This window comes from Rhineura floridana, chromosome 10 (genome assembly GCF_030035675.1).
Source record: "Rhineura floridana isolate rRhiFlo1 chromosome 10, rRhiFlo1.hap2, whole genome shotgun sequence".
NCBI lineage: Eukaryota > Metazoa > Chordata > Lepidosauria > Squamata > Rhineuridae > Rhineura > Rhineura floridana.
This window is the reverse complement of record NC_084489.1, coordinates 524354-551244: the sequence shown is the minus strand read 5'-3', so window position 1 is coordinate 551244 and position 26891 is coordinate 524354. Positions and strand designations below refer to the sequence as shown.

Genomic DNA, 26891 nt, shown 5'->3' with positions numbered 1-26891 from the left:
TGAGCATATAACACCTGTTCTGGCCCGCCTGCACTGGCTTCCAATATGCTTCCGGGCTAGATTCAAAGTGTTGGTACTAACCTATAAAGCCTTATACGGTGCAGGACCACGATATCTGCTGGAACACCTCTCCCGATACGAACCGGCTCGTACACTACGGTCTACTACGAAGGCCCTCCTCCGGGTCCCGACCCACAGGGAGGCCCAGAGGGTAGTAATAAGATCAAGGGCCTTCTCAGTGGTGGCCCCCGAATTGTGGAACAGTCTCCCCGAGGAGGTATGCTTGGCGCCGACACTATTATCCTTTCGGCACCAAGTTAAGACCTTTCTCTTCTCTGAGGCATTTTAATTTAAGTTAATTAAGTAAATGTTGTAATTTCATTTTAGATGGTTTTTATGTATTTGTTATATCAGATCCTGTAATTTTATTGTATATGTTTTTATGTTCACCGCCCAGAGAGCTGCTTGATAGTCGGGCGGTATATAAGTTTAATAATAAATAAATAAAATAAAATAAAAACAGACATTAAAATACATTAAAACAAAACACCTTTAAAAACTTTTTTTAAAGTTTTCAAGACATCTTTTAAAAAAAGTTAAAAACATATTGTTTTTAAAAAAAGTTTAAACACATTTTAAAAAGCAATTCCAACACAGACGCAGACTGGGATAATGTCTCAACTTAAAAGGCTTGCTGAAAGAGGAAGGTTTCCAATAGGCCCTGAAAGGTAACGGACATGGTGCCTGTCTAATATTTAAGGGAAGGGAATTCCAAAGGGTAGATCTGTTTCCTATGTTGTGCGGAACAGACCTCCTGATAAGATGGTATCTGCAGGAGGCCCTCACCTGCAGAGCACAGTGATCGACTGGGTATATAAGGGATAAGATGGTCTTTCAGGTATCCTGGTCCCAAGCTATATATAGGGCTTTGTACACCAAGACTAGAACCTTGAACTTGCCCTGGTAGCAAATGGGCAGCCAGTGCAATTCTTTCATCAGTGGGGTGACATGTTGGCGATACCCTGTCCCAGTCAGCAGTCTCACCGCCACATTTTGCACCAGCTGCAGCTTCCAGACCACCCTCAAGGGCAGCCCCACATACAGCGCATTAAAGTAATCAAGCCTAGAGGTTACCAGTGCGTGGACAACAGTGGTCAGGCTCTCCTGGTCCAGAAATGGCCACAGCTTTCTTACCAGCCAAAGCTGGTAAAAGGCACTCCTAGCCACCGAGATCACCTGCGCCTCTAGCAACCAAGATGGATCTAGGAACACCCCCAGATTATGGACCTGCTCTTTCAGAGGAAGTACAATCCCATCCAAAGCAGGCAACTGACCAGTTATCTGAACTCGGGAACCACCAACCCACAGTGTCTCCATCTAGCTAGGATTCAGACTCAGTTTATTGGCCCTCATCCAGGCCACCACCGAGTCCAGGCACCAGTTCAGGGCTTGCGCAGCCTCTCCCGATTCAGATGTTACAGAGAAATAAAACTGCGTATCATCAGTGTACTGCTCACACCTTGCCCCAAATCTCCTGATGACCACTCCCAAGTGCTTCATATAGATATTAAACAGCATAAGGGACAAGATGGTACCCTGCGGCACCCCATAGCACAAGTGCCAGGGGGCTGAAAGACAATCTCCCAATGCTATTCTCTGAAAATGACCTTGGAGATAGGATCGGAATCACTGTAAAACAGTGCCTCCGATACCCATCTCACCAAGTCGGCCCAGAAGGATCCCATGGTCAATGGTATGAAAAGCTGCTGAGAGTTCAAAAGTAACAGGGTTGCACTCCCCCTGTCCTTCTCCCGATAAAGGTCATCCATCAGGGCGACCAAGGCCTATTCAGTCCCATAACCAGGCCTGAACCCAGTCTGGAATGGGTCAAGATAATCTGTTTCATCCAAGAGTACTTGCAATTGCTGTGCCACAAGTTTCTCAATCACCTTCCCTAAGAAGGGGGTATTTGCGACCAGTCGGTAATTGTCGCAGACCAATGGGTCCAGGGTGGGCTTTTCCAGGAGCAATTGGATCACTGCTTCTTTCAGGGTGGCTGGAACCACTCCCTCCCACAATGATGAGTTGACCACACCCTGGATCCACTTGGTCAAACCCCCTCGGCAAGCTTTAATAAGCCAAGAAGGGCAAGGGTCTAGAGGACACGTTGCTGGCTATGCATCATTGCAAGCACCTTGTCTATGTCATCAGGCCACATCAACTGAAACTATTCCTAAATATTTTCAGCAGATGTTGCACTGAACATCTCATTGGGGACTATAGTAGATGTGGATGGGGCATCAAGACTGCTACAGAGGCGAGCAACTTTACCCTCCAAGTGCCTTGTAAACAAAACACAGTGGGCCTCCAAAGGGTCTAATACTCCATTTCCTGGAGCTGTTGTCAACAGACCCCTGACAACATGGAAAAGCTCCACTGGACAGCTACTTGAGGATGCGATGGAGGCAGAGAACTGAGATGAAGGCAGGGAATTTGCAAAGCAAGATGATTAGTGTAATAATGAACACCTAGCTTGAACACTACCAATTCACGGTAGTGAGCTAGCCATTCCCTGTATCTATCAGCCCAATCTACATATGAATTCCAGCTGCAGCTTCACACTAGAGTCTCCCTTTGAAACTTTTTCTCTGGAGTATGGTAACCTTCAAGTTTTGTTACTGAATGTCCAAGGAGTATGATATGCTCCCCCACTGGTCTATTTTTAATATCTGGATTGTGTTCATATATTCTCTTGCATAGAGACATTATAGTTTAAATACAAATGGCACAAATACATTGTTACTACAGGGTGACATATGAATTCAGGTAAGACAGCTTTTAAACCTAAAATGCTCCTGGTCAATAGAAGAGTTACAGAGGCTCAGCCTAACCTGGATAGGGCTGCATTCTCCTTGAGGATGCAAGTCCATCATTCGGAGGTAATCCTGAACCCAGCCTTGAGCCTGGAGAGGCAAAAGACAACAGTGGCCTGGTGTGTTTTTGCACAGCTGCAGTTGTGTGCCAACTGTGCCCATTCTTTGAAATGTCAGATCTGGTTGTGGTAACACACATTACTTGCATCTTGTTTGGAATACTGTAACATGCTCTACATGAGGGTGCCTCTGAAGAGTGCTCAGAAATTTCAGTTGTTCAAGAATGCTCTGGCCCATCCCTTGTGAGTGGGAGAGACCTTGCCACATTGGATTGACACCTAAGCATGCTAAGAAGACCCATGGACTCACCAGATATGCTGTCTCCCTGGAAGATGGATTATGTGACTAAAAGGTTGCCAACACTCATAAACCCACTGACAGATATCCCTTTATTCACAATCAATGTGGAAACAAATGACACTGCCAAACAGAGCTACAAAGAAATCATGTCACACTTTGAAGCTCTGGGAAGGAAGCTCAAGAACTTTGGGGCCTAGACAGTTTTCTCACCCATCCTTCCAGTACTTATAATAGGACCAGAAAGGGAAAGAAAAATACTCTGGGTGAATGACTGGCTACAAAGCTGGTACAGATGCAAGAGATTTGGATTCTGGGATCACGGCCTAAACATCCTGGAAGAGAGACTGCTGGCAAGTGATGGCTTGCACCTCACAAGTTCTAGGAAGAATACGCTTGGCCACAGCTTGGAAAACTTCATCAGGAGGGCTTTCAACTGAATCCTAAGGGGGAGGGAGTTATAAACTTGAGAGTAATGACTGACTAAGGCTTATGCACAATAACAGGAACTGAGACAACAGCTCTAATGGAGCTCAGTAATACTCTTCATAAAAATGTAGAAAGGAAGCCAGACAACATATCACATGGTCTTTGATGTCTGTATACTAATGTCCAGAGTATGGGAAACAAACAAGACAAACATGAACTCTTAATGCAGGAGGGTAAATACAACTTGATAGGTGTAACTGAAACTTGGTGGGATGACTCCCATGACTAGAATACAGCAATTCAAGGATATAACCTGTTCAAAAAGAACAGAAGGAATAGAAAGGGAGAGACAGTCACACTCTATGTTAAAAATATATATCCCTGCACAGAAATGCAGGAGGATGACTTTGGTAGCCACATCGAGCATATCTGGATTGAAATAAATGGAGCAAGGAATACGAGGAACAGGGTGGTTGGAGTCTGTTACCAAGTCTATTAAGGAGAAGATAAGGATGAAACTTTTGAAAAGCAAATTGCCAAAGTTTCAAGGAGGCACAATGTAGTAGCAATGGGGGACGTCAGTTACCCTGATATCTGTTAGAAGACAAATTCTGCCAAATACATCCAAGGAATTCCTGACTTGTGTTACTTATAACTTTCTCCTACAGAAAGTGGAAGAAGCAACCAGAGGATCAGCTATCCTTGACTTGATTCTAGCCAACAGAGGTGACTTAGTGGATGAAGGGGCAGTTATAGGAACTCTGGGAGAAAGTGGCCATAATATACTTGAATTCTTGATTTTAAAGGAAACAAAGACTGAGTGTAGCCATACAAGTACCCTAGAATTCAGGAAAGCCAATTTTAATAAATTCAGCCAATGCTAAGTAAGGTTCCGTGGCAAACAACCCTAACAAAAAAAAGGAGCCCAAGATGGGTGGGAGTTTCTAAAAAAGGAAATTCTAAAGGCATAATTGCAAACAATTTCAACTAGGAAAAAAGGTGGAAAATAGCAGAAGGACCCAATGTGGCTTCACAAAAAGCTTAGAGGTGACCTGAAAACAAAAAAGGACACATATAGAAAGTGGAAGGAAGACCAGGCTACAAAGGAAGAGTACAGACATGTAGCACAGAATTACAGGGATGGCGTCAGGAAGGCTAAAAGTGAGAATGAACCAAGGTTAAAATGTAAATGTACTGCCTTCAAGTCGATTCCGACTTATGGTGACCGGGTTGTCATGAGGCTGAGAGGCAATGACTGGCCCAAGGTCACCCAGTGCGCTTCATGGATGTGTGGGGATTCAGTCCAACACCTTAACCACTACGCCACACTGGCTCATTTGAGCTGCGGTTAGCAAGGGATAAAAATAACAAAAAGGCTTTCTTCAGGTACATCCTTAGTAAAAGGCACAGAAAAGAAATTGTGGTTCAGTTACTCAGTGAGGATGTCAAAATGATAACAGATGACAAAGAAAAGGCAAAAGTGCTCAATTCCTACTTTGACTCAATTTTGTCCCAAAAGAGAGTCAATGACCCTGCTGGGAAACGTGAAGTACAAGTTGAAGGGGCAGAACTGCAGCTTGAGATTGATAGACAAATGATCAAGGAATACTTAATTACTTTCAATTAGTTTGACTCTCCAGAGCTCAATGAACTGCAACCTAGAGCAATGAAGGAACTGGCTGAAGAACGCCTGGAACCACTGTCTTTTATCTTTACAAAATCATGGAGGATGGGTGAAGTGCCAGATGAGTGGAGGAGGGCTAATGCTGTCCCTATCTTCAAGAAAGACAAGAAGGAGGAACCTAGGAACTACAGGCCAGTCAGCCTGACATCAACCCCTGGGAAAATTCTGGAGCAGATTATAAAGTGGTCAGTCTGTAATCATCTTTAAAACAATGCAGTGATTACTAGAAGCCAACATGGATTGGCAAGAACAAATCCTGCCAGACTTATCTCATTTTATGATTGGATAAACTCCCTTGTAGAATTCCTTGTTGGGAATGCTGTGGACATAATATATCTCAACTTCAGCAAAGGTTTTGACAAAGTGCCCCAGGATATTCTGATTAGCAAGCTAGCTAAATATGGGCTTGATGGAACAACTATCAGGTGGATCCACAGTTGGCTAAAGAATCATATTCAAACAGTGCTTATCAATGGTTCCTTCTCAAACTATGGGGAGGTAACGAGAGGGGTACCACAGGGCTCAGTCCTATGCACAGTGCTCTTCAACATTTCTATGAATGACTTGGATGAGAAGGTGCAGAGAATGCTTATCAGATATACAGATGGTATAAAATTGGGGAGATAGCTAATACTCTGGAAAAAAGAAACAAAATTCAAAGGGATCTTGCTCTGGCTGAAAACAGAATGATATTTAACAGGAATAAGTATAAATTTCCACACTTAGAAAAAAACCCAAATGCACAGTTATAAGATGGGGAATACTTGGTTCAGCAATACTGTACATGAGAAGGATCTTGGAATTGTTGATCACAAGCTGAATATGAGCCAACAGTGTGATGTGGCTGCAAAAAAGGCAAATGCTATATTAGGCTGCATTAACAGAAATATAGTTTCCAAATCGCATGAAGTATTAGTTCCCCTCTATTCGGCACTGGTTAGGCCTCATCTTGAGTATTGCGTCCAGTTCTGGACACAGCACTTCAAGAAGGATACAGACAAGCTGGAACAGTTCAGAGGAGGGAACAAGGATAATCAGGGGACTGTAAACCAAGCCCTATGAGAAGAGACTGAAAGAACTGGGCATGTTTAGCCTGGAGAAGAGAAGACTGAGGGGAGATACGATAGCATTGTTCAAGTACTTAAAGGTTGCCACACTGAAGAGATCCTAGCCCTCCTCTATCATCCTAGAGTACAGGATATGGAATAATGGGCCCAAGTCACAAGAAGCCAGATTTCAGCTGAGCATCAGGAAAAACGTCCTAACTGTTAGAGAGGTACGACAATGGAACCAATTACCTAGGGTAGTGGTAGGCTCTCCAAAACTGGAGACCTTCAAGAGGCAACTGGACAGCCACCTGTTGGACTCCTGCATTGAGCGGGGGGGGGCTGGACTGGATGGCCTTAACCCTAACCCCTTCCAGCTACTATTCTATAAATCTATAATACTCTACGTTTATATATTTCAGCTTGCAGAGTTTTACCAGTCGAAAGCTTGTGCCAGACAGCTACTTTTAACAACAATGCCAAGAATCAACCAAACAAGACAACTTGGGGAAAATAAAAGGTACACTTCATTCTAACTTCTTTACTGCCTTTGCATTGATGATAGTTTGTGGAGCCACCCCTTAAAACCTTAAGAAGTGGCCAGGCTAAAAGACAGCATACTTGCATCAAAATACAATGAAAAGGACTGTTACTAAGAAGTTTGGTGTAATTGGAGTTCTGTACATGCCCTGTAACTGTGTGTAATTTGGCTGTTCTCTAAAGAATACATATGAGTGCCATTGTACTAAACAGAAAGAATTGGAGCAAAAGTTGATACCACTACTCTGTCAGGCACAAATAGGAATTAACTGCATATACAATTAAATTCCTGGAACAATACTATACCTAATACACACAACACCTATAGTCAGCCATTTATCTCCTCTTGTGAGTAAATGGATCCCCTTCAGCAAACATATCCTGTCTTGATTACAAATATCATCTTTTGCATTTCTTGAACAATTGAAGTCTGTCTCTTTCAGCAAGGACAGGGTCATGACCTAATTGGCTGAGATTCCAGGATGACTTTGCCTTACCCCTGTGGTGGGAAGCCTGAGGAGACTCATGGTAGTCTGTAATTCATTACCTTTGCCTATTGTTATAGAATTATTCTCATGCCCCTCTTGCACCTCAGTGAAAACCTCTTTTCAAATGTGTCAATGTTTACTGATAAGACCATCACTGTAACTGGATGTCTCTCACATCTCCAGGTTGCTCTGCTTTTGTGACGTCTCCAGAAGGCCATTCCATATTGCTTTCTCAGAAGCCCTGACCCCACTGATTGCTGTAGGAGCCAGACTTCATTAATCCTCTTAACTAGAGCTTTTTTTGCCTTCTGTCCCCCATTCCCTAGTCTCTTTGTTTTTGTTAGTGATCGTCAGGACACCCTTGTAGAAGTACTAGCCAGTGTCTTTCTACAAAGGACCCTTTCTCTGTTTGTAACCATAACTGGAGGATTCCTAAGAACCCAATGGAAACTGACTTGGCTAAGGTAAACCTGAGCCTTAACAAAGCAAGGACAGCCTGCATGCTGGTTGGAATCTGTGACACAAAGCATAAACAGATTAATCTGGTTCTGCTTGACTGTCTGAAATTCTATCAGGACCCAAATCAACAACTCTTCCATTGCTAGGAACCTATCACCCATCTGTGATCATGCACCTCTAGTCCACAGTAAAATCAAACCTCCTTCTGCATTTCTTATTTAATTAAATGCACTATCCTCACAAGACCCAAAATCTAGCTATTTACATGTACATTTTTTCCCTCTTGGTTTCTGACAGTCTCCATAATTAAGCCAGGTCTTCAAACTCTACCTCTTACAAGATGATTCTCTACCCCTAACCTCTTCCCTCTATCTTTGCAATAGGAACTAAAGGGTATGGTCCAATCAACATGAGGGTGGTAGCTATACAACAGTGTAGTAAACATTATTTTACTCCTCTATACTTCTATAGCAGCATTTCAAGCCACTAAGTTTTTCTTTTATGCCTTTTAAGCCATTTTTGTGAAGAAATATTTCTAATTATAACAGCAATGTGGTTATTGCTAAATTTCCCAAAATGGATGTTTTCTAAAGGTAATCCGGCCCATTGTAATAAGGTCTGTGGCACACAATCGGCTCCAGTAAGGATTCCAAGAGGAGTATTGCTAATTTCCCAAAATTAGTTTTTCTGAGAATATAAATTTAAGATATGGGTTCACAGGCATGCTTGCGCTGGCACCTGAGCAGAATAAAATGTTACCCTTTCCGCACTGCATCAGCTTTTATCTCCGTGTGCCAACCACTTCAGACCTTATTACATGTACTGGAAAGAGAAAATAAAAACAGGATAATTTAGTTAGGTACTCCCGAAGTAATACTCAAGGAGCTATTATAGGAGGATGTGCTGTGTTTCATCTTTAGATGTGGTTCTCTGTGCTCCTGCACTTTTATTTTCATCTCAACTTTTTATCTATGTACTTTAACTTTTATTAAGGCAATGGAAACTGATTACAGAAATAGAATCTGAGGGAAAGCATTAAAAACCTATAAACTACCAGCCCCAAACACAAAAGAGTTGCATTGAGCTCTAGTACCATTAGGAACTGGGGATGGGCGGAACTATTAAAGGGCAAGCTAAAGATCACGAGGGGGCACAAGAAACAAGCAGAGGGGCATTTGGGAACACAATGACCTCCCAGACTGGAATATATAAGGCAGGCATGGGGAACCTCCAGCCCAATTAGGTCCATCAGGTGCAAGGCAGATAAAGAAATAATGAGCCTTGAAGTGCTCTTCAGATTGTTGCTTGGAAAGTGGTGCTTGCATTCAGCCCTTTTTAAATATGGCATCTGATGCAATCCCACTAGGATCAACTACATTTTGGGTTAGGGTTAACCCTAACCCTGCCAGCTGCATTCTGTTCCCCACTCTTGATATAAGGTAACCCAGTATGAATACATAAGTTTCATCATGTATAATTAACTTGTAGGATTCGTTAGCACAAGATATGGTGAATGTTGTGTTCAGACAACTCTTAAAAATAATAATCTGGATTCAGAGTGTGTTCTGTAGATGTATCCTTTTATTTTAGAGTCCCTTCCCTTTATACAGTTAGCTATGCAAACCAATATTCTTTCTTCCAGAATTCCCCCTCACCTTGTCAGAAGGGCCCTTGGGGAAGGGACTACAGTTTGGTGGCACAGCCATGTACTTTGCATGCAAAAGGTCCCAGGTTCAGTCCCCAGCATCTTCATCTAGGGTTGGGAGACCATTTTGTCTGAAATCCTGGAGAGATGCTGCCATCACTGCAGAAAATGCACCCTTGGTCCACCCAGCTCCAGAAGGCAGCTTCCTATGTTCCAGAACACTAGGTGTTCTGAAGGGGACTACTCTGTGCCTAGCCCAGAGCATTCTGAAATCCTGGGCTGCAACAACTGATGCATTGGCCATAAACATTCCAGTTAGGCTGTTTCATGAAGAGATTAGAGTGAAAATGTTTGGAGAAGCAGTCTATCCATGCCCATAAGCTCAATGCAACTTCCATTCTCGAGAAAGAATATCATTTGAGTGCAAACAAGTAACAGATAACCATAATCTTCATGCCCTGCTTGCAAGTATCCCAGTGGCATCTGATTTACCGTTGGAAACAGAATCCCTTGGTCTGATCCAGCAAGGCAATTTTATGTCCTAAACAAATCCCTTTCTTGAACTGGGCAGGAACAGGTTATGGAAGGGGTATGGCCACATTCACTATATAATCACTTTTGTCTTGTAATAAAAGAAAACAGCATCATGCTAACATTCCCCTGATGTGGACAAACCACAGGTAATCAGTTGATACTTAATTGGCATGTAATGGGGAAATCAGTTTGGGGCATTTCATTACACACTATTTCCCATAGATCAGTAATGCCCAAACATTTGATAGCAAGGGCAGTTACCATTGAGATTAAAGTAACATCTGATTTTAAATTTTTACATGGTTTTTATTGTATTTATGTATGTTGTTTTGAAGCATGGCATACAATTTTTTTAAAATGAATAAAACTGGGGAGGGGCAAGACCCTCAACTCTACAAGACTGAATAACCAAAGTATGAAGTGTAAGAATATAAGGATGTAAGAAGACATTGATCTCCTCTCCACCCTGATCCCATTGCATGCAGCACCATTTCTGTTCCTCTGAACCTCAGCTTCTGACAAAAACAAATCAATAGTATTTATCTTGGCCTTGGTCACCCTGTATGATGACCTCTGTCGGGAGAGAGATGGGGGAGTGTGACTGTTAACAACAACAACAACCAACAACAACAACCAACAACAACCACCACCCCCCACCCCACCACCCCCACCCCCACCCCCACCCCCACCCCACCACCCCCACCCCCACCCCCACCCCCACCCCCACCCCCACCACCACCACCCCCCACCCCACCACCCCCACCCCCCACCCCACCACCCCCACCACCACCCCCACCACCACCCCCACCCCCACCCCCACCACCACCCCCACCCCCACCCCCACCCCCACCACCACCCCCCACCCCACCACCCCCACCCCCACCCCCACCCCCACCCCCACCACCACCACCACCACCACCCCCACCCCCACCCCCACCACCCCCACCACCACCACAACCACCACAACCACCACAACCACCACAACCACCACAACCACCACAACCACCACAACCACCACAACCACAGTTTATTTTTACCCCGCCTTTTGGCCAAAGGCCCTCAAGGCGGCTTACAAAAAGTGCAAATATAAAATACAATATAAAAATGCATCAATAAAACAATACTAAATATTAAATACAATCTGCAAAAATTAAATAACAATACACTGTTGATTCTCCTTGATCTCTCAGTGGCTTTCAGTACCGATCATGGTATCCTTCTGGGGAGACTAGCTGAGTTGGGAGTGAGAGGTACTGCATGGCGGTGGTTCCGCTCCTACTTGGCAGGTCGGCTCCAGAAGTTGGTGCTTGGGGAACATTACTCGGCACCCTGGCCTCTCCAGTATGGGGTTCTGCAGGGGTCAGTTCTGTCCCCCATGCTGTTCAACATCTACATGAAACCATTGGGTGTGGTCATCCAGAGCTTTGGAGTGCGTTGCCATCAGTATGCTGATGACACACAGCTCTAGTTCTCCTTTTCATCTTCTTCAGGTGAGGCTGTCAATGTGCTGAACCGGTGCCTGGCTGTGACAATGGACTGGATGAGGGCTAATAAACTGAGGCTCAATCCAGAGAAGACTGAGATGCTGCTAGTGGGTGGTTCTTCTGACCAGATGGTGCATGTCCAACCTGTCCTGGATGGGGTTGCACTCCCCCTGAAGGAGCAGGTTAATAGCTTGGAGGTTCTACTAGAACCATCTCTGTCACTTGAGGCTCAGGTAGCCTCTGTGGCACGGAGTGCCTTTTACCAACTTCAGTTGGTGGCCCAGCTACGCTCCTATCTGGATAGGGATAACCTGGCTTCAGTTGTCCATGCTCTGGTAACCTCCAAGTTAGATTAATGCAATGCACTCTATGTGGGGTTGCCTTTGAAGACGGTTCAGAAACTGCAGCTTGTGCAAAATGCAGCGGCCACATTGGTAACAGGGACCAGATGGTTCGAACACATAAAACTGATTCTGGCCCGCTTGCCTTGGCTGCCTGTATGTTTCTGAGCTCGATTCAAGGTGCACTCATGGTAAGAGGTATTCAGAGGTGGTTTACTTCCTCTGACTTTGGACACATACCATATTTTGGACACATAATGAGAAGACATGATTCACTAGAAAAGACAATACAGAAAAACAGAAGGGAGTAGAAAAAGAGGAAGACCAAACAAGAGATGGATTGATTCCATAAAGGAAGCCACAGACCTGAACTTACAAGATCTGAGCAGGGTGGTTCATGACAGATGCTCTTGGAGGTCAATGATTCATAGGGTCGCCATAAGTCAAAATTGACTTGAAGGCACATAACAACAACAACGAAGTGGCAACACCTACGCTTTGGAACTCCTTGCCTAAACATTAGATAGACGCCTGTTTTCAGCACCTGCTAAAATCATTTTTGTTTAGGCAAGCCTATCCATGCATGTAGAAGCTGTTGTGTTTTTAAATCTGTTTTTAACTCATTGTTTGTTTTATTAATTTGGATGTTTTTCAATACGTCTAACTATTTTGCCAATAATTTTATTGTTTTAATTCTTTCTGTAAACTGCTTTCAGATTTTTTACAATAAAGCAGTATATAACTGTTGTAAATAAAATACATATATAAATATTGGAGTCACAGCTTTTAAAAATGTTTTTAAAGATTTTTTGTTTTAATATATTTTAAAGTCTGTTTTTATTATTTTTAAAGAGTTTTTAGTGCTTTTGTTTGCCGCCCTGGGCTCCTACTGAGAGGAAGGACTGGATATAAATCAAATAATAAATAAAAATAAACTTCATTCACCCAACCCAAAATTCAGAATCATGCCACTTTAAGCTGTTTTGCAACTGTTTATACTTGTTTTATGGTTATTGGTTTTTAAAGGGATTTATTTCTTATTGTGAGTTGCCTTGGTTTCCAATCACCAACCCTACCTTACAGGGTTGTTGGAAAGACTCCATACATACACAAGTAAATATACACCCTATATAATAGTTTATTGTCAAACCAGTTGGTCATTGCAGAACATTTTTTTAAAAAATCAGTATTAGTTTCCTACATAATAAAAAATGTGATACCTAGGTAAACCTTGCCTGATTGCTTTAAAAATAGCATTGGAGGGGAAGGGAAAGATTTACAACACAAACACAATTCCTCAGAAGTCCCATTAATTTACAACACAATCCTAACCATGTCTACTCAAAAGTCAGTCCTAATGAATTCAATGCAGTTTATTCCAGGTACATGGGATTAGCATTGCTTTACTCCCAGAAAAGCAAGTATTGGATTAAATACTTTCATATTGCCAAGGTTTTCAAAGCACTGCCTTCCATATTCTTACTTACTCAAACACACTGAAAATCTCAAAACCACAATTTTCTGACCTTGCAATGAAGTCTAGGCACTGCCTGGGTCAACAAATCACAACCCTGGCTTCACTTATTGGCTACAATCCTGAAAGGGTGGGGTTAGAGCCAGAGCTTGGGAAAGTTATTTTTTTTTAACTACAACTCCCATCAGCCCAATCCAGTGGCCATGCTGGCTGGGGCTGATGGGAGTTGTAGTTTTAAAAAAGTAACTTTTCCAAGCTCTGCTAGGAGCTGCTATAACAGGTCCGTTAAACAGATTTAACAGTCGTGGGGGGACGGACGATGTTTTGGTGTATATCTCGGGAACCAGACCACCTAGAAACTTAATTTTTTTAAAAATTGAAGCTGAGAGTCTGGAGATTAAGGTGGGTTGGCCGGAGAGCCAGAGGAGACCCCCAAAAACCAGAGTTTCAGGCCAAAAAACGGAGATCTGGCAACCCTATACACAAGTGTTTCATATGCAAAAAAGAAAAGAAGTAAATGAGGTAACTAGTGAAAGGAGGAAAACTTCCCCATTAACCCAACATACCTCATCTAGCAGCCAGTCCCAAACCTCAAAAACTGGTCTGACCCTTCACAAAAGGACCAGCTGGCAACCCTAACCCCACCCTCTGATTTGTCCAGCTAGTCCAGGCCCAAAGATGCAGTCATGCTATCTAGGCAATGTTGGTGCTTCTGGGATTCTCCTGCACTGGTAGCAGAAGTTCCATCCAGAAATCTCTGTGCATCCTTATTCGTTTCCTCACTGCTCACATAATGGTAATGGGAGGAGGGAGCATGGACCGTGGAATGGGGGGGCTCAAGCCCGCCTAAGACTAGGCTGGGGTGGGCTGAGCCCCCCCCCCAAAATGACCAGGTAAATTTGATAGTGGTACAGCAGCGTTCTTAAGTTCTGGCAAAAAATGAATGGTTTCCCACACTGCCACTACAAAGAGGTCTCCAGAGCATGAACATCCCTTCTGTAATCTATGGAGACCACACCAGGAATGCTAACAGATTGCTGTGTTAATTTATTCTGTTTTCATGAAGGCCTTTGCCTGGCAGCCATTTTAGGAACAGTTCCAGCCAGCAAACTGCTGGAGTAAAAACTATCGAAGACATCTCACAATCATTGAGACAACAGCCTCAGACAGTCCGAAATCTCTTAGACCAAGTTGTCCTGCTGGTACAGCTCTTACACACAATACTTACATCAGCAGCATCAGGAGAACGTTATATCAGTGCTCTGAGAAGAGTGAAGACATATCTACGTAACTGCATGTCACAGAAGCATCTTACCCATTTGCTCCCTTATGTGCACAAGCAAAGAAGTGGCCAAATTCCTTTGGAAAACATTATGAATGAATTCATCACCGGGACTGCTGAACGCCAAGCCACCTTTGGCTTAAGTGTGCTATAGTAATGTTTATGGTTTATTGAAACACAAATAAGAAGTCTGTGGCACCTTAAAGGCTAACAAAATTATTTAAAGTGCCACAGACTCCTTGTTTGTGTTTTCATATTTCAGACAACATGGCTAGCCCTCCTGAACCTCTTTAAGGTTTGTTGTTATTAAGTATAATAAGACCTGTTATGATAACCATGATATAAATAGTAGAATACAAGAAACACAGCTATACTGTTTATTTTAAAATATTTATTTTATTTATTACATATTTTAATATTTTATATATTTTATTGTACTTTAATTTAAAATTTAAGATTTTCTTATTTATTTATTTTAATGTATTGTACTTTATTTTTAATTTATTTTAAGGTATCTATAGATATTTATTTTAAAGATGTTACATGAAGTTCCAGTAATAAACAGAAAGCTTCTAACTTTCTACAAAAGACTGTGTTTTCTCCTTTTCCATCTCTGAAGTAAAAACAGGTTAGCTGGAACTTACAAAGGGTATTCCATTATCCATAAGCATTCTGTAATTTTTACTTTGAGCAATTACTACTTATGTTTTTTCTTTTTTATTCAGGTGTATTTATGATTGTGACAGTGCTGGAATATGACAGATTTATTATTTAACCCATTATATAAGTAGATGTAAAAATGCAACTGCAATAAGGTCATCATGACATGACCTGCCTGCCAATCTTGACACACACCCCTTTAAAAAGTTCTGGGGTCCCTGGGAGGAAGAGGTGAAATCTTTGCAAATCATCCTACTCAAATGGCAGGAAGTAATGTATGCATTCACAGTAGTGGCTTAATTTAACTTCAGGCCCTTTTCAGCACACCGTCTGGAAACACCAACACCTGTGCATTAACAACTTGCAATAATAGTGGAGGTTTACTGACAAGGGCTCAGAAATCTTACAGTCAAGCTTTTAGTTTAAGCCTTTAGTTTCCATCTCTACTTCAGTTTTGATCTGTAAGTCCATATAATTGCATTTGCTCACATTCATTCCTTCTCACTTTTGTCATTTTCCCTTTATTCACCCCAAAACACTTCTCTTGTGCTTTTTCGCTTGTGTTTATTTATGTGCCGCCTTTCCACAGTGAGCTGTGCCCAAAGCAGCTTATAAGCATTCAAAATATCAAAATACAAAGCACTGAGATAAAGTCAGTTTACAAAAAGCAATAATAAATTCAAGTAAGACAAGAAGCAACCATTTAGCAAACATAGCATTATAAATTTATTTTTTATTATTAACTTTATATCGTTCCCTTCCTCCCAGATAAATAATCTAGACTGGAATAGAAAGGAAGAAAGTGAACCAACAATAGAACTCCAGGTGCAGGTCTTACCGCACTCCAAGGAACCTCAGCGGAGCCTGGCTGAAATGCATCCCAGAAAGGAGGGACCCTCTCACCAGGCTAGATGGCTTACAGCTGGGTCCTCCTCCAGAGGAGACCGACAGTAGCAAAAGGGAAATGCTGAGGAGGACTATGGTGGCGTGTCTGCTTCCCCAGCCTCCTGGAAGTTCTAACTGCTGGTACAGGTCTTACTGCACTTGTATTTTATCTTGACTATCTGATACCCTCTGCTGCCCTCAATTGTACACCTGTGTTCATTACAACAGATTTTGGCATACAGTATTTCCAAATTCAGACACATGTCTGTTTTGCCAAGGATCCTCTTGTGTAGATGGCTGAAAGTCATTCATATTATAAATGGAAATGAAAAAATACATATGAATGAAGAGTGGTCCAAGCTGCTAGAAATCCTTAACTACTGCTTGGAAACCTATGTCTTTTTCAGCTTTGCTTCAAAAAGTAAGAAGGCAAAATGCTGAGATGACTACCAGTTAATTGCTCTGAAAGGGCTCTGATAGAGGTAGCCATAAATTACCCTACCTGCTCTATTTCAAAATGAGGTCCCCTCATTATTAGAACAATTAAAAAAAAAGATGTTCCATAGCAAAATGCAGTCTATTCTTGTCTCTGGTTGATACAGAGAGTTAAACTTCTTTACTCCCCTTCCTCCACCACCCCTTTTTCATTTCATTCTGCTCCAATTCAGGGCAGCTCATATTACATCAGGCAGCGGGCAGGTAGGGGCAGCTTTACTACTTGAGTCTTGTGATGGCATACACTGGCCTTCAGCCAAACAAGAACAGACTAAGCAAATACATGTACTTTGTGTGAAATATTATTTTCAAAGCTACAGGCTAGGTAAAGGGACAAGTGAAAAGGTAAGGGTAGGGATCAAAGGATCAAGAAAGCTTAATAGAAGCCAGAAGAAAAATCCCCCATGGCTATACAATGGCTGTAACAGCTGAACATCTCTGTTTTGAGCTCCTCTGTCCCTTATAATTTGGCATGATTTAATGTCACCTTGCCCTGCCTATCTTACTATGCTTTCAAGTTGATCTTTTAAATTATGTACTTCACATGTGAGCTTGCTGCGGAAGTTAATGTTCTAAAAGTTCTAAAGCTGATGTTCTAAAGCTAATGTTGTCCCTATCTTCAGAAAGGGCAAAAAGGAGAAACTGGGGAACTACAAACCACTCAGCCTAACATCAATCCCTGGAAAAATTCTGGAGCAGATTATAAAGCAATCTGTAAGCACCTTGAAAACAATGCAGTGATTACTAGGAGCCAATATGGATTTATGAAGAACAAATCCTGCCAAACTCATCTCGTTTTTTAATCGGGTAACCTCCCTGGGAGACTGTGGGAATGCTGTGGATGTAACATATCTCGACTTTAGCAAAGCTTTTGACAAAGTGCCCCATGATATTCTGATTAGTAAACTAGTTAAATGACACAACTATCAGGTGGATCCACAGTTGACTCCGAAATCGTACTCAAAGAGTGCTTATCAATGGTTCCTTCTCAAACTGGGAGGAAGTAACGAGTGGGGTACCACAAGACTCGGTCCTGGGCCCAGTGCTCTTTAACATTTTTATGAACGACTTGGGTGAGGAGGTACAGAGCATGCTTATCAAATTTATTAAAGTATTAATTCCCCTCTATTTAGCACTGGTTAGGCCTCATATTGAGTACTGTGTCCAGTTCTGGTCTCCGCACTTCAGGAAAGATGCAGACAAACTGGAACAGGTTCAGAGGAGGGCAACAAGGATGATCAGGTAACTGGAAACAAAGCCCTGTGAGGAGAGACTGAAAGAACTGGGCATGTTTAGCCTGGAGAAGAGAACACTGAGGGGAGATATCATAGCATTCTTCAAGTACATGAGGGCCAGGATCTCTTCTCAATTGTCCCAGAGTGCAGGACATGGAATAATCGGCTCAAGTTGCAGGAAGACAGATTTCGACTGAACATTAGGAAAAACCTTCTGTTAGAACCATACGACAAAGGAACCAATTACCTAGAGAGGTAGTGGGCTCTCTGACACTGGAGGCATTCAAGAGGCAGCTGGACAGCCATCTCTTGGGAATGCTTTAATTTGGATTCCTGCATTGAGTAGGGGGTTGGACTTGATGGCTTTGTAGGCCCCTTCCAACTCTACTATTCTATGATTCTAAGTGTACCTATGGGTGATCAGACACATGCACAGCTTTATCAAGTCAAATCTGCACACATAGCACTGATTGGCCAGCCCTTATGGCAGTCACAACATGAACCTCCTCTCCAATCTGAACAGTTTTTAATGTTTTAAAACAGTACAAAAAATCCTAGGTTTTTGTTGTTGTGTTGCTCAGAGCACCAATTGTTTGTTGGAACAAACATGGCAGGAAGGAGGAAGAATTGGCCTGAAGCCTGGGGAGGTGGGAGCATGAATAGGAGCAAAGGAAGGGGAAGCAGAGCTCATTCCATTCCCATTCCTGTTCACGATTTTACAATGAACCATGTAGAAAGTCTTTAATGATAAAAGGGCGAGTTTTCCAGGTTTTTCATTTCATTACATTACATTTACATCCTGCTATTCTTCCAGAGAATTCAAGAGAACATTTGCCTTTAAATATACACTTGGCAAGGATGGGATCACTTGACAAGTGTACTCAAATGATGCATGCTTGAGCATAGCCAAGGAAAGACTGTTTCCAGGCAGTAACATCGTTGACAAATGTTTCAGAACTTCGCAAGCTATAAGCCCTATTGATGCATTCATATTACAAGGGAGCTTAAACTGTGTTATCAGGGTGCTGATCGCAAGGCAGCTCGTCAATGCCTTCAGGCTAAACATGCTTACAGACCCCCTTCAGACCATCCTGCTAAACATATAAAGAGAAGGGGTGGAGTAGGCAGAGGGAGACACTGGGGACAGGGCCTTTCCCCCTCACTAATTTAAACCCTCACATGCTATTTTAAATGCATGAATACGGTTATAGCATGCAACAAGAGGTGTGAGGGTGGCAAAGAAGGCCCACTTCTCTGCCACCATCACATCCTCAAGTAGTCATCCAGTGGAGCTCTTCCATACTGTCAGGGGTCTGTTGACATTAACTCCAGGAAACAGAGTTTTAGACCCTTCAAAGTCCCACTGTTTGCAAGGCATCTTGAGGGTAAAGTTGCTCACCTTCACAGCACTCTTGATGCCCCATCCACATCTACTGTAGTCCCCAGTGAGGTGTTCAGTGCAACGTCTGCTGCAACCTGTTGGAGTCTGATGCAGCCTGATGATGTGGACAAGGTGCTTGCAATGATGTGGCCAGCAACATGTCCTCTCGACCCTTGCCCTTCTTGGTTTATTAAAGTTTGCTGGGGTGGGGGGGTTGACCAAGTGGATCCAGGGTGTGGTCAATGCATCATTGCGGGACGGAGTGGTTCAAGCTGCCCTGAAAGAGGCAGTGATCCAACTGCTCCTGAAAAAGCCCACCCTGGACCCATTGGCTTGTGACAACTAATGCCCAGTCACAAATATGCCCTTTTTAGGGAAGGTGATTGAGTGGGTTGTGGCGCAGCAATTGCAAGTGCTCTTGGATGAAACAGATTATCTTGACCCATTCCAGTCTGGATTCAGGCCTGGTTATGGGACTGAATCAGCCTTGGTCGCCCTGATGGATGACCTTTATCGGGAGAAGGACAGGGGGAGTGCAACCCTGTTACTTTTGAACTCTCAGCAGCTTTTCATACCATTGACCATGGTATCCTTCTGGGCCAACTTGGTGAGATGGGTGGTGGAGGTACTATTTTACAGTGGTTTCAATCCTATCTCCAGGGTTATTTTCAGATAATAGCATTGGGTGATTGTCTTTTGGTCCCCTGGCAGTTGTGCTGTTAGGTGCCGCAGGGTACCATTTTGTCCCCAATGCTGTTTAACATATATGAAGCCCTTGGGAGTGGTCATCAGGAGATTTGGGGCAAGGTGTCAGCAGTACACTGATGATATGCAGCCCTATTTCTTTGTAACAACTGAATCAGGAGAGGCCATGCAAGCCCTGGACCGCTGGCTGGACTCAGTTGTGGGCTGGATGAGGGCCAACAACTGAATCTGAATCCTAGCAAGACAGAGGTGCTGTTGGTTGGTGGTTCCCAAGTTCAGATAATTGGTCAGTTGCCTGCTTTGAATGGGTCGTACGTCCTCTGACAGATCAGGTCTGTAGTCTTGTGGTACTCCTGGATCCACCTTTGTTGCTAGAGGCCCAGGTGACCTCAGTGGCGAGGAGTGCCTTTTACCAGCTTTGGCTGGTAAGACAGCTGTGGCCGTTTCTGGACCGGGATAGCCTGACCACTGTTGTCCACGCACTGGAAACCTCCAGGCTGGGTTACTGTAATGCGCTCTATGTGGGGCTGCCCTTGAGGTTGGTCTGGAAGCTGCAGCTGGTGCAAACTGCGGCGGCGGGACTGCTCACTGGGGTAGGATATCACTAACATCACCCTGCTGCTGAAACAATTGTACTTGCTACCTATTAGCTACCGAGCAAAGTTCAAGGTTCTGGTTTCGGTGTACAAAGTTCTATACAGCTTGGGACCAGGATACCTGAAAGACCGTCTTACCTCTTATATACCTAATCAACCACGACACTCTGCAGGTGTCTGTTCCGCACAACATAGGAAGTGGACCATTAGTGTAGTGGCACCTACCTCTGGAATTCCCTCCCCTTAAATATTAGACAGGCACGATCTCTGTTATCTTTTCAGTGCCTACTGAAGACCTTCCTCTTCCAACAAGCCTTTTAAGTTGAGACTTTATCTCAGTCTGCCTCTGCATTGGAATTGCTTTTTAATATGTTTTTAAAGCTTTTTTTAAAAAAGATGTTTTTTTTAATGTTTTTAAGGATGTTGTAATACAGTAGGGCCCTGCTCATACAGCGGGTTACGTTCCGGACCCCCGCTGTAAAGCGAAAACCACTGTAAAGCGGATCCCATTGACTTACATTGACCAAAATGGTGCCCGGCGGCAAAAAACCGCCGTAAAAGTGGAACAAGCGCTGTAAAGCGGGGCCTTTCTACAATTCACAACCACTGTTTTAGCGGAACGCTGTAAAGTGAAGCGCTGTAAAGCGGGGCCCTACTGTATATTTTAGAGTCTGTTTTTATGATGTTTTAGAGTGTTTTTGATGCTTTTGTTTGCCACCCTGGGCCTACTGGGAGGAAGGGTGGGATATGAATCAAATAAATAAATGGAGCCCCACTGACTCTTTGTTTTTTAAAAAGTTGTTAGTGAAAGTGGTGTACTTGAAGAGTCACACAGATTTGAAAGCAGCCCTCTAAAAGTCTGTCACCAACTAAACCAGTCAGAGAGTGTTATTGTAGAGCTTCTTTTTATTATATAATTCAACACGTTCAGTGTTTCTGAACATTTCCTGGAAATGTAAGCAGCCCATCTCATTGTATTAGTTTACAAACTGTAGAAGCCTTTGCTAGCTTCTTGTGCCTCTTATTTAACCCCTCTTTCCAGAAAGCAAATTAGACTAAAACTTTCCTTACAAAAACGTTAGGGGGGCTGTCAAGAAATATGGGTGTATCAATTGCATTTGACTTTCTAAGTATTTTTTGAAGTATCTGAAACATAAAATGGCTTAATCAGAAGTTAACTTGTGTAACTAATTTGTTTACATGCATAAAGGTTTAGCAAGCTATGAACAGCAAGACTGAACAAAATCACGATATGCCCTTTTAATGTGAAAGAACTACATACGCTAGTCCAGGGGTGGTATCCAGCCCTTGGGACTTTGTCCAGGCCATGCCCCCTCTTGACAGGCCACACCTCTCATCATCCCTCCTCTCCATGAGCACCTTTGCTTGGCTAGAATGTGTCCTTGAACTGTGATCATGCTTGTTGGCTGGATGGAGAATGAAGAGATGTGCATATGTGTATGTAGAAACCTCTGACTTTTGTGTAGTTAGAATGTAGCCTACTTTACAATGGTAAGAGTCACATCCATTGTTCCACCCACCTTTGTCTCTGGTCCTGCTTCAGGCAGCCCCTGGGAGGTTGTCTGAGAGAATGAGGCCCTTGGTCTGAAAAAGGTTCCCCACCCTTACTCTAGTCCTTGATTTCTAGGGAGGAGGGAAAGGTTCCTGGAGTTCAAGTGTATATGGCAACATCACCCTGGAAAACTAATGTTCATGGGTGCTATGCAGCTACTCAAGTGGATCTACTCTAGTGGTGAGAAAAATGCACTCTGCATATGCTATGGGATACTTTAGTCTATACTTATGTTAAAAACAGTTATCAGTGCTGACCCTGCTAAGCTGTAGCAGTTTAAGCTACACTGAAAGCAATTCAAATCATATTCTGCCCCAATAAAAGCCCATAACAGATTTTCACTGAATTCATAATTCAAGTATGAACACTAAACAGAAGTGAGTCAGTTCAACATCAGCAATGAAAACAGTTCCCTGTTATGTACTTCCAGGATTTTGTATAATCTTTTCTTCCTCTGCAAGTTTTACCAGACCATCATTCTTGGGGTCAAGCAGGCATTACCTAGATTAATCAATGTCATTCTGGGGAAGCAAGTTGCTGTCCTGACATTTTTTTCCCCACATGCCTTTTTAACTTGAGCTCCCTGTACTCTGCAGGTACTTTGATTCTGTTCATTGTACTCAAGGCACACTTTGATCCATCTGGACTATAGGTTAGGATCAATAGCAAAAACCTCAGGGCCAAATCCAACTCTGAGAAGTACTAGCTGATCCCCAGTTGCCAACCCTAAGGCAAAGTGGTGTATGGAGGATGTGGTGGCTTTGACACTGGGACTTGTTGGCTGTCCATTTTTAGGGGAGCATGCCTCAAGATTTTTGGACTACAACTCCCCCCAAACCAGCCAGAGTGGCCAAATCATTTGGAGAGCACTACGGTGGGAGAGGCTGACACAAGGCCAGACACACACACACAGCCCATGAAACTAGTTGCTGATCAAAGTTGTAGACTGATTAGAATGGAGGCAAGGTGTTTGTGATTTACCAGACTGGTAACTTTGAGACTGGAGACAACTCTGTGAACAACCCTACGATTCTAGATTTTTGTCATGTGGTGCGATTAATTTTGTCTGGAGACCACACCACATACTACATAGCAACAAACCTTGATTTGCAGAGTGTTCATTTTCCTATGAGCTGGAGCCAATCCTGTCACTGTAGTGAGTGTATTTGTACAATACATATACTTCCAAACATAGAATCATAGAACAGTAGAGTTGGAAGGGGCCTATAAGGCCATCAAGTCCAACTGTCTTCCTTATTTACATGTTACATTTTTAAAGTTTATAACTAAGATTTGTATTTATTTTTAGTGTATGAAATGGCCCAGAGACCGAAAGACTAGCCTATTCATCACACACAAAAGAATTGGCCAAAATCTACTGCATTGTATTTATTTATTTAAGCTGGTCCTAATAATGGTATTACCTTTCTATAGATTGTAGTGTTTTTTTCTAATGGACAAACACCATTAACTATGCTATTGTTGTTTTTTAAAAAAATTGACAGGAAGTATCAGCATTCTTGTGTATATGTCCCAAACAAGCACAAATGTGTTTGCAGTATTTAGAAGTATCAATTTGGCTTCATTTTTCATTTTGTTAAGCTCTGCATCTATAGCCATCTGCTATGCAGCAGGGGTGCCCATTCCATACTTGTTACATCACTGCTAAGCCTTTAGGTGAAACAAATATCTCACTGCAACTAATTGAGGATGGAGGGTTGTTGTTTTTTTTTAAAAAAAAGGAGTGGGTAGTCTTATCTTACTTTTGGAGCAAATGTTTGTTTTCACAAGAAAAGGGCGGAAGGACGGGGAAAGAGTTGAAAGAAAATTGCTGCCCTCAGAGAGATGACCCACTCTTCAAAACAAATAAATGATTTTTCCTGGACCCATTTACTATGACACGAGTTTTGTTTATAATCTAAGCAAAAAAAAAAGTAACTATACTCATATCCATCTTGCCTACAAAAATAGAAGTGCCTGCAAAAACAAATGATGAAGATAACTGAACAGCTTTCTAATTTAAAGCTAACTAAAATATATAAGGAAATTTTCAACACAGATGTAGTAATGGAGTCAAACAAACAGAATTTGGGTTCAACTTCCATCCACAGGAGCCATTCTACATAAACAATTTTGCTGTACATTTAAAGCAAATTATATTACAATGCTAAGTTAAAAGTGATGCATAGATATGACAAATACTTGTATCATATTTTTATTTATTTATTTGATTTATATCCTGCCCTTCCAGTAGGAACCCAGCACACAGCAGCATATGACAGGGAGCTGTAGTTAGCTGCTGAGTGAACACACTGTGGCAAACCTAAGCTTGTCTTTCCACAGTGTTTGAAATGATCTTAACTAGGCAGCCTTGGGCAAGTTGTGAACACTGCTTCTGCTACTAATTCCACATTATGCATTCCCAGATCCAATTTAAGATTAAACGAGATAAATATTGTAAAGTACTTTGAGCAGTTAAAAGTGTATGCTATAAATAACGTCATCCTAGTAACATGTAAAACCTATCTGGATCTTCTACAAATTCCAGTTATGTGTTTGTGCAGTAAGTCCACCCACAAGCATCATGTCCTTTGAGAATGCAGGCATAAGCTTGCATAAACATTGCCCATGCACAATCCAAGCAAGAAGGTAGAGAAGAGTGTGGATGGGTTGCATTTATCTGAAAACATTTTTCTTCTAGGATGGAAGAAACCCATTATCTAATCACTTCTGTGGGACTGCCTGCTTCTCTAAACAAGATCAGAACATCCCCAGAGAGGAATTTAGAAGTAGCTGTATGAATACTTCGGCAAACTCTTGCTTGCCTTTGCTAGCAGGGCGCATACATTGATAAACCATACAATTCTAGTGTGATTTGGAGGGGGGTGTAATTCTACATACAACTTAAGCATGAAAGAGGGTACAAAAGATAACTAACATTCCTTTCATTGACAATGTGGTTGAAAGAGAACAGCGACAGCATGTACTTACCCCACAACACAAAGAGGAAAAGTTGTATCAACCAGAAAGCGTGAATCTCCATCCTGAATCTTCCAGTAACACTAAGTGCAGCCCGGAATTTTGGAAAGAAGCAGCACGCATGGGGGACGAAAAAGGCAGCGCTGAAACAGCCTCAGATATCCCCCAAATCTTTCACCAAACACGTTTTCTAACAGGGAACCTGTTCTTCATTCGACAGCATCAAGTCCTGAGCAGGAACTTGGTGTTGGCAGGGAGGTGAGGGGGCTTGGTTGCACAAAATCCCACCCTTCTGCTCCTCCCTGCGCGAAGATGTCAGCCGCCGCTGCCAACAATCAGCTCGGAATGCCATTTCCTCTCTTATTTCTCCTTCCCCCACCCCCAGCTTGCTTCGCCTTGAGAAGAAGGATGAGGATGTTGCAGCTATTCCAGGATCCTCCAGGGGAAAGAAAATGCAGCTGGAAGCTGCCCACACGACGCAGCCATGAGAAGATGGTCCACTCACAGGATGCGGATATATACAGCTGTAAAAAGCCCGCAGGAGGAGAAAGGACAGCTCAGCACCTCTGCCCTTTACAGCTGGGCGGGCGGGCGGGCGGGCGGGCGTGTTGCGCCGAACCAAACGTGTGTGCTTTCCTCCTGTTCCGCCCTTGGTTCTTTCCGCTCATCTTACTAACTCTTACATCTTACCCACTGCGCAATTCATTGACGATTTGAAGCAAGTCTTCCTTCAAAGATTTTTTTGAAAAACAGCGTTAGCCTTGTCGCTCTTGGAGTACAGCTGGATTCCTCAGAAGACAGCTCTCTCATAACTTTGTCACCTTTGGTGTGAGAAACTTTTGTCAAGATAGCTCACCAAAGGACGAGGGCGGAAAGCTTCTGACAATATCGTGACTGATCACGAGTGCCTTTTCAGTACTCTGACTAGATGAGCTGGCAGAGAGCTAACACCTGCAATTTTCTAACAAAACGGTTCAGATGCATTAAAGCACCAATTTTAACCAAAAAGTACCATTTATAAGCTGTTTTTTGTATCAGCTTCATAACTACCCACGTCTTGAGCAAAATATAATTCACAAATAGGCAAAAAACCTTGCGGTTTAAGAATGTACCTATAGCCCACAGCTATTTCTATCAAACTTTAAAAAGAAGGGAAATTGGGCAGCTATAGTGAATGCACCAGGGGAGCAGGAGACCTGAACTCCTCTCTGAGATAGGGTTGCCAGGTTCAATCCCTGAGACTGATCCTGTATCTTTAAGAGAAAAGAAAGTCAGCCAAGTGCAGGTGTTCTTGCAACCCTGTAATAGGAAAAATCACAAGGTGGGATTTCCCCTTCCCCCTGCACAACTTTTAAAGATACAGAAGACCTCTTGGTTGCCAGGCCTGACCCCCAAGAGGTCTTTTGTATCTTTAAAAGTTGTGCAGGAAGGAGGGAGAGGAGAGGAGAAGAGAGGAGGGGAGGAGAGGAGGGAAAAGGCAGGTCTGATCATGTGCATACTTATTGAGTTCAGTGGGATTTATTCCCTTGCAATCATGGCTAAGATAGATAAAACTGACCATGGGGGATTAGGAGGGGGAGGGGGACAGGTTTGATCATTTGCATGCTTATTGAGTTCAATGGGATTTACTCCCCTGCAATCATGTTTAGGATAGGTGAAACTGACCGGGGGGGGGAAGGGGGGGGGAAGGGGGGGGGAAGGGGGGGGGAAGGGGGGGGGAAGGGGGGGGGAAGGGGGGGAGAAAAG

General features: G+C 42.9%; 1 protein-coding gene across 1 annotated transcript in view; it reads right to left on the bottom strand.

Moving 5' to 3' along the window:
• The window catches only part of RAMP3 (receptor activity modifying protein 3), an 89997-nt gene extending 63929 nt beyond the window's left edge, over positions 1-26068 (bottom strand). Inside the window, exon 1 of the mRNA XM_061587300.1 lies at positions 25158-26068. Coding sequence (XP_061443284.1) covers positions 25158-25209 — 52 coding nt within the window. The 5' untranslated portion in view covers positions 25210-26068. The remainder of the gene's footprint in view (positions 1-25157) is intronic.
• Positions 26069-26891: the final 823 nt, after the last annotated feature.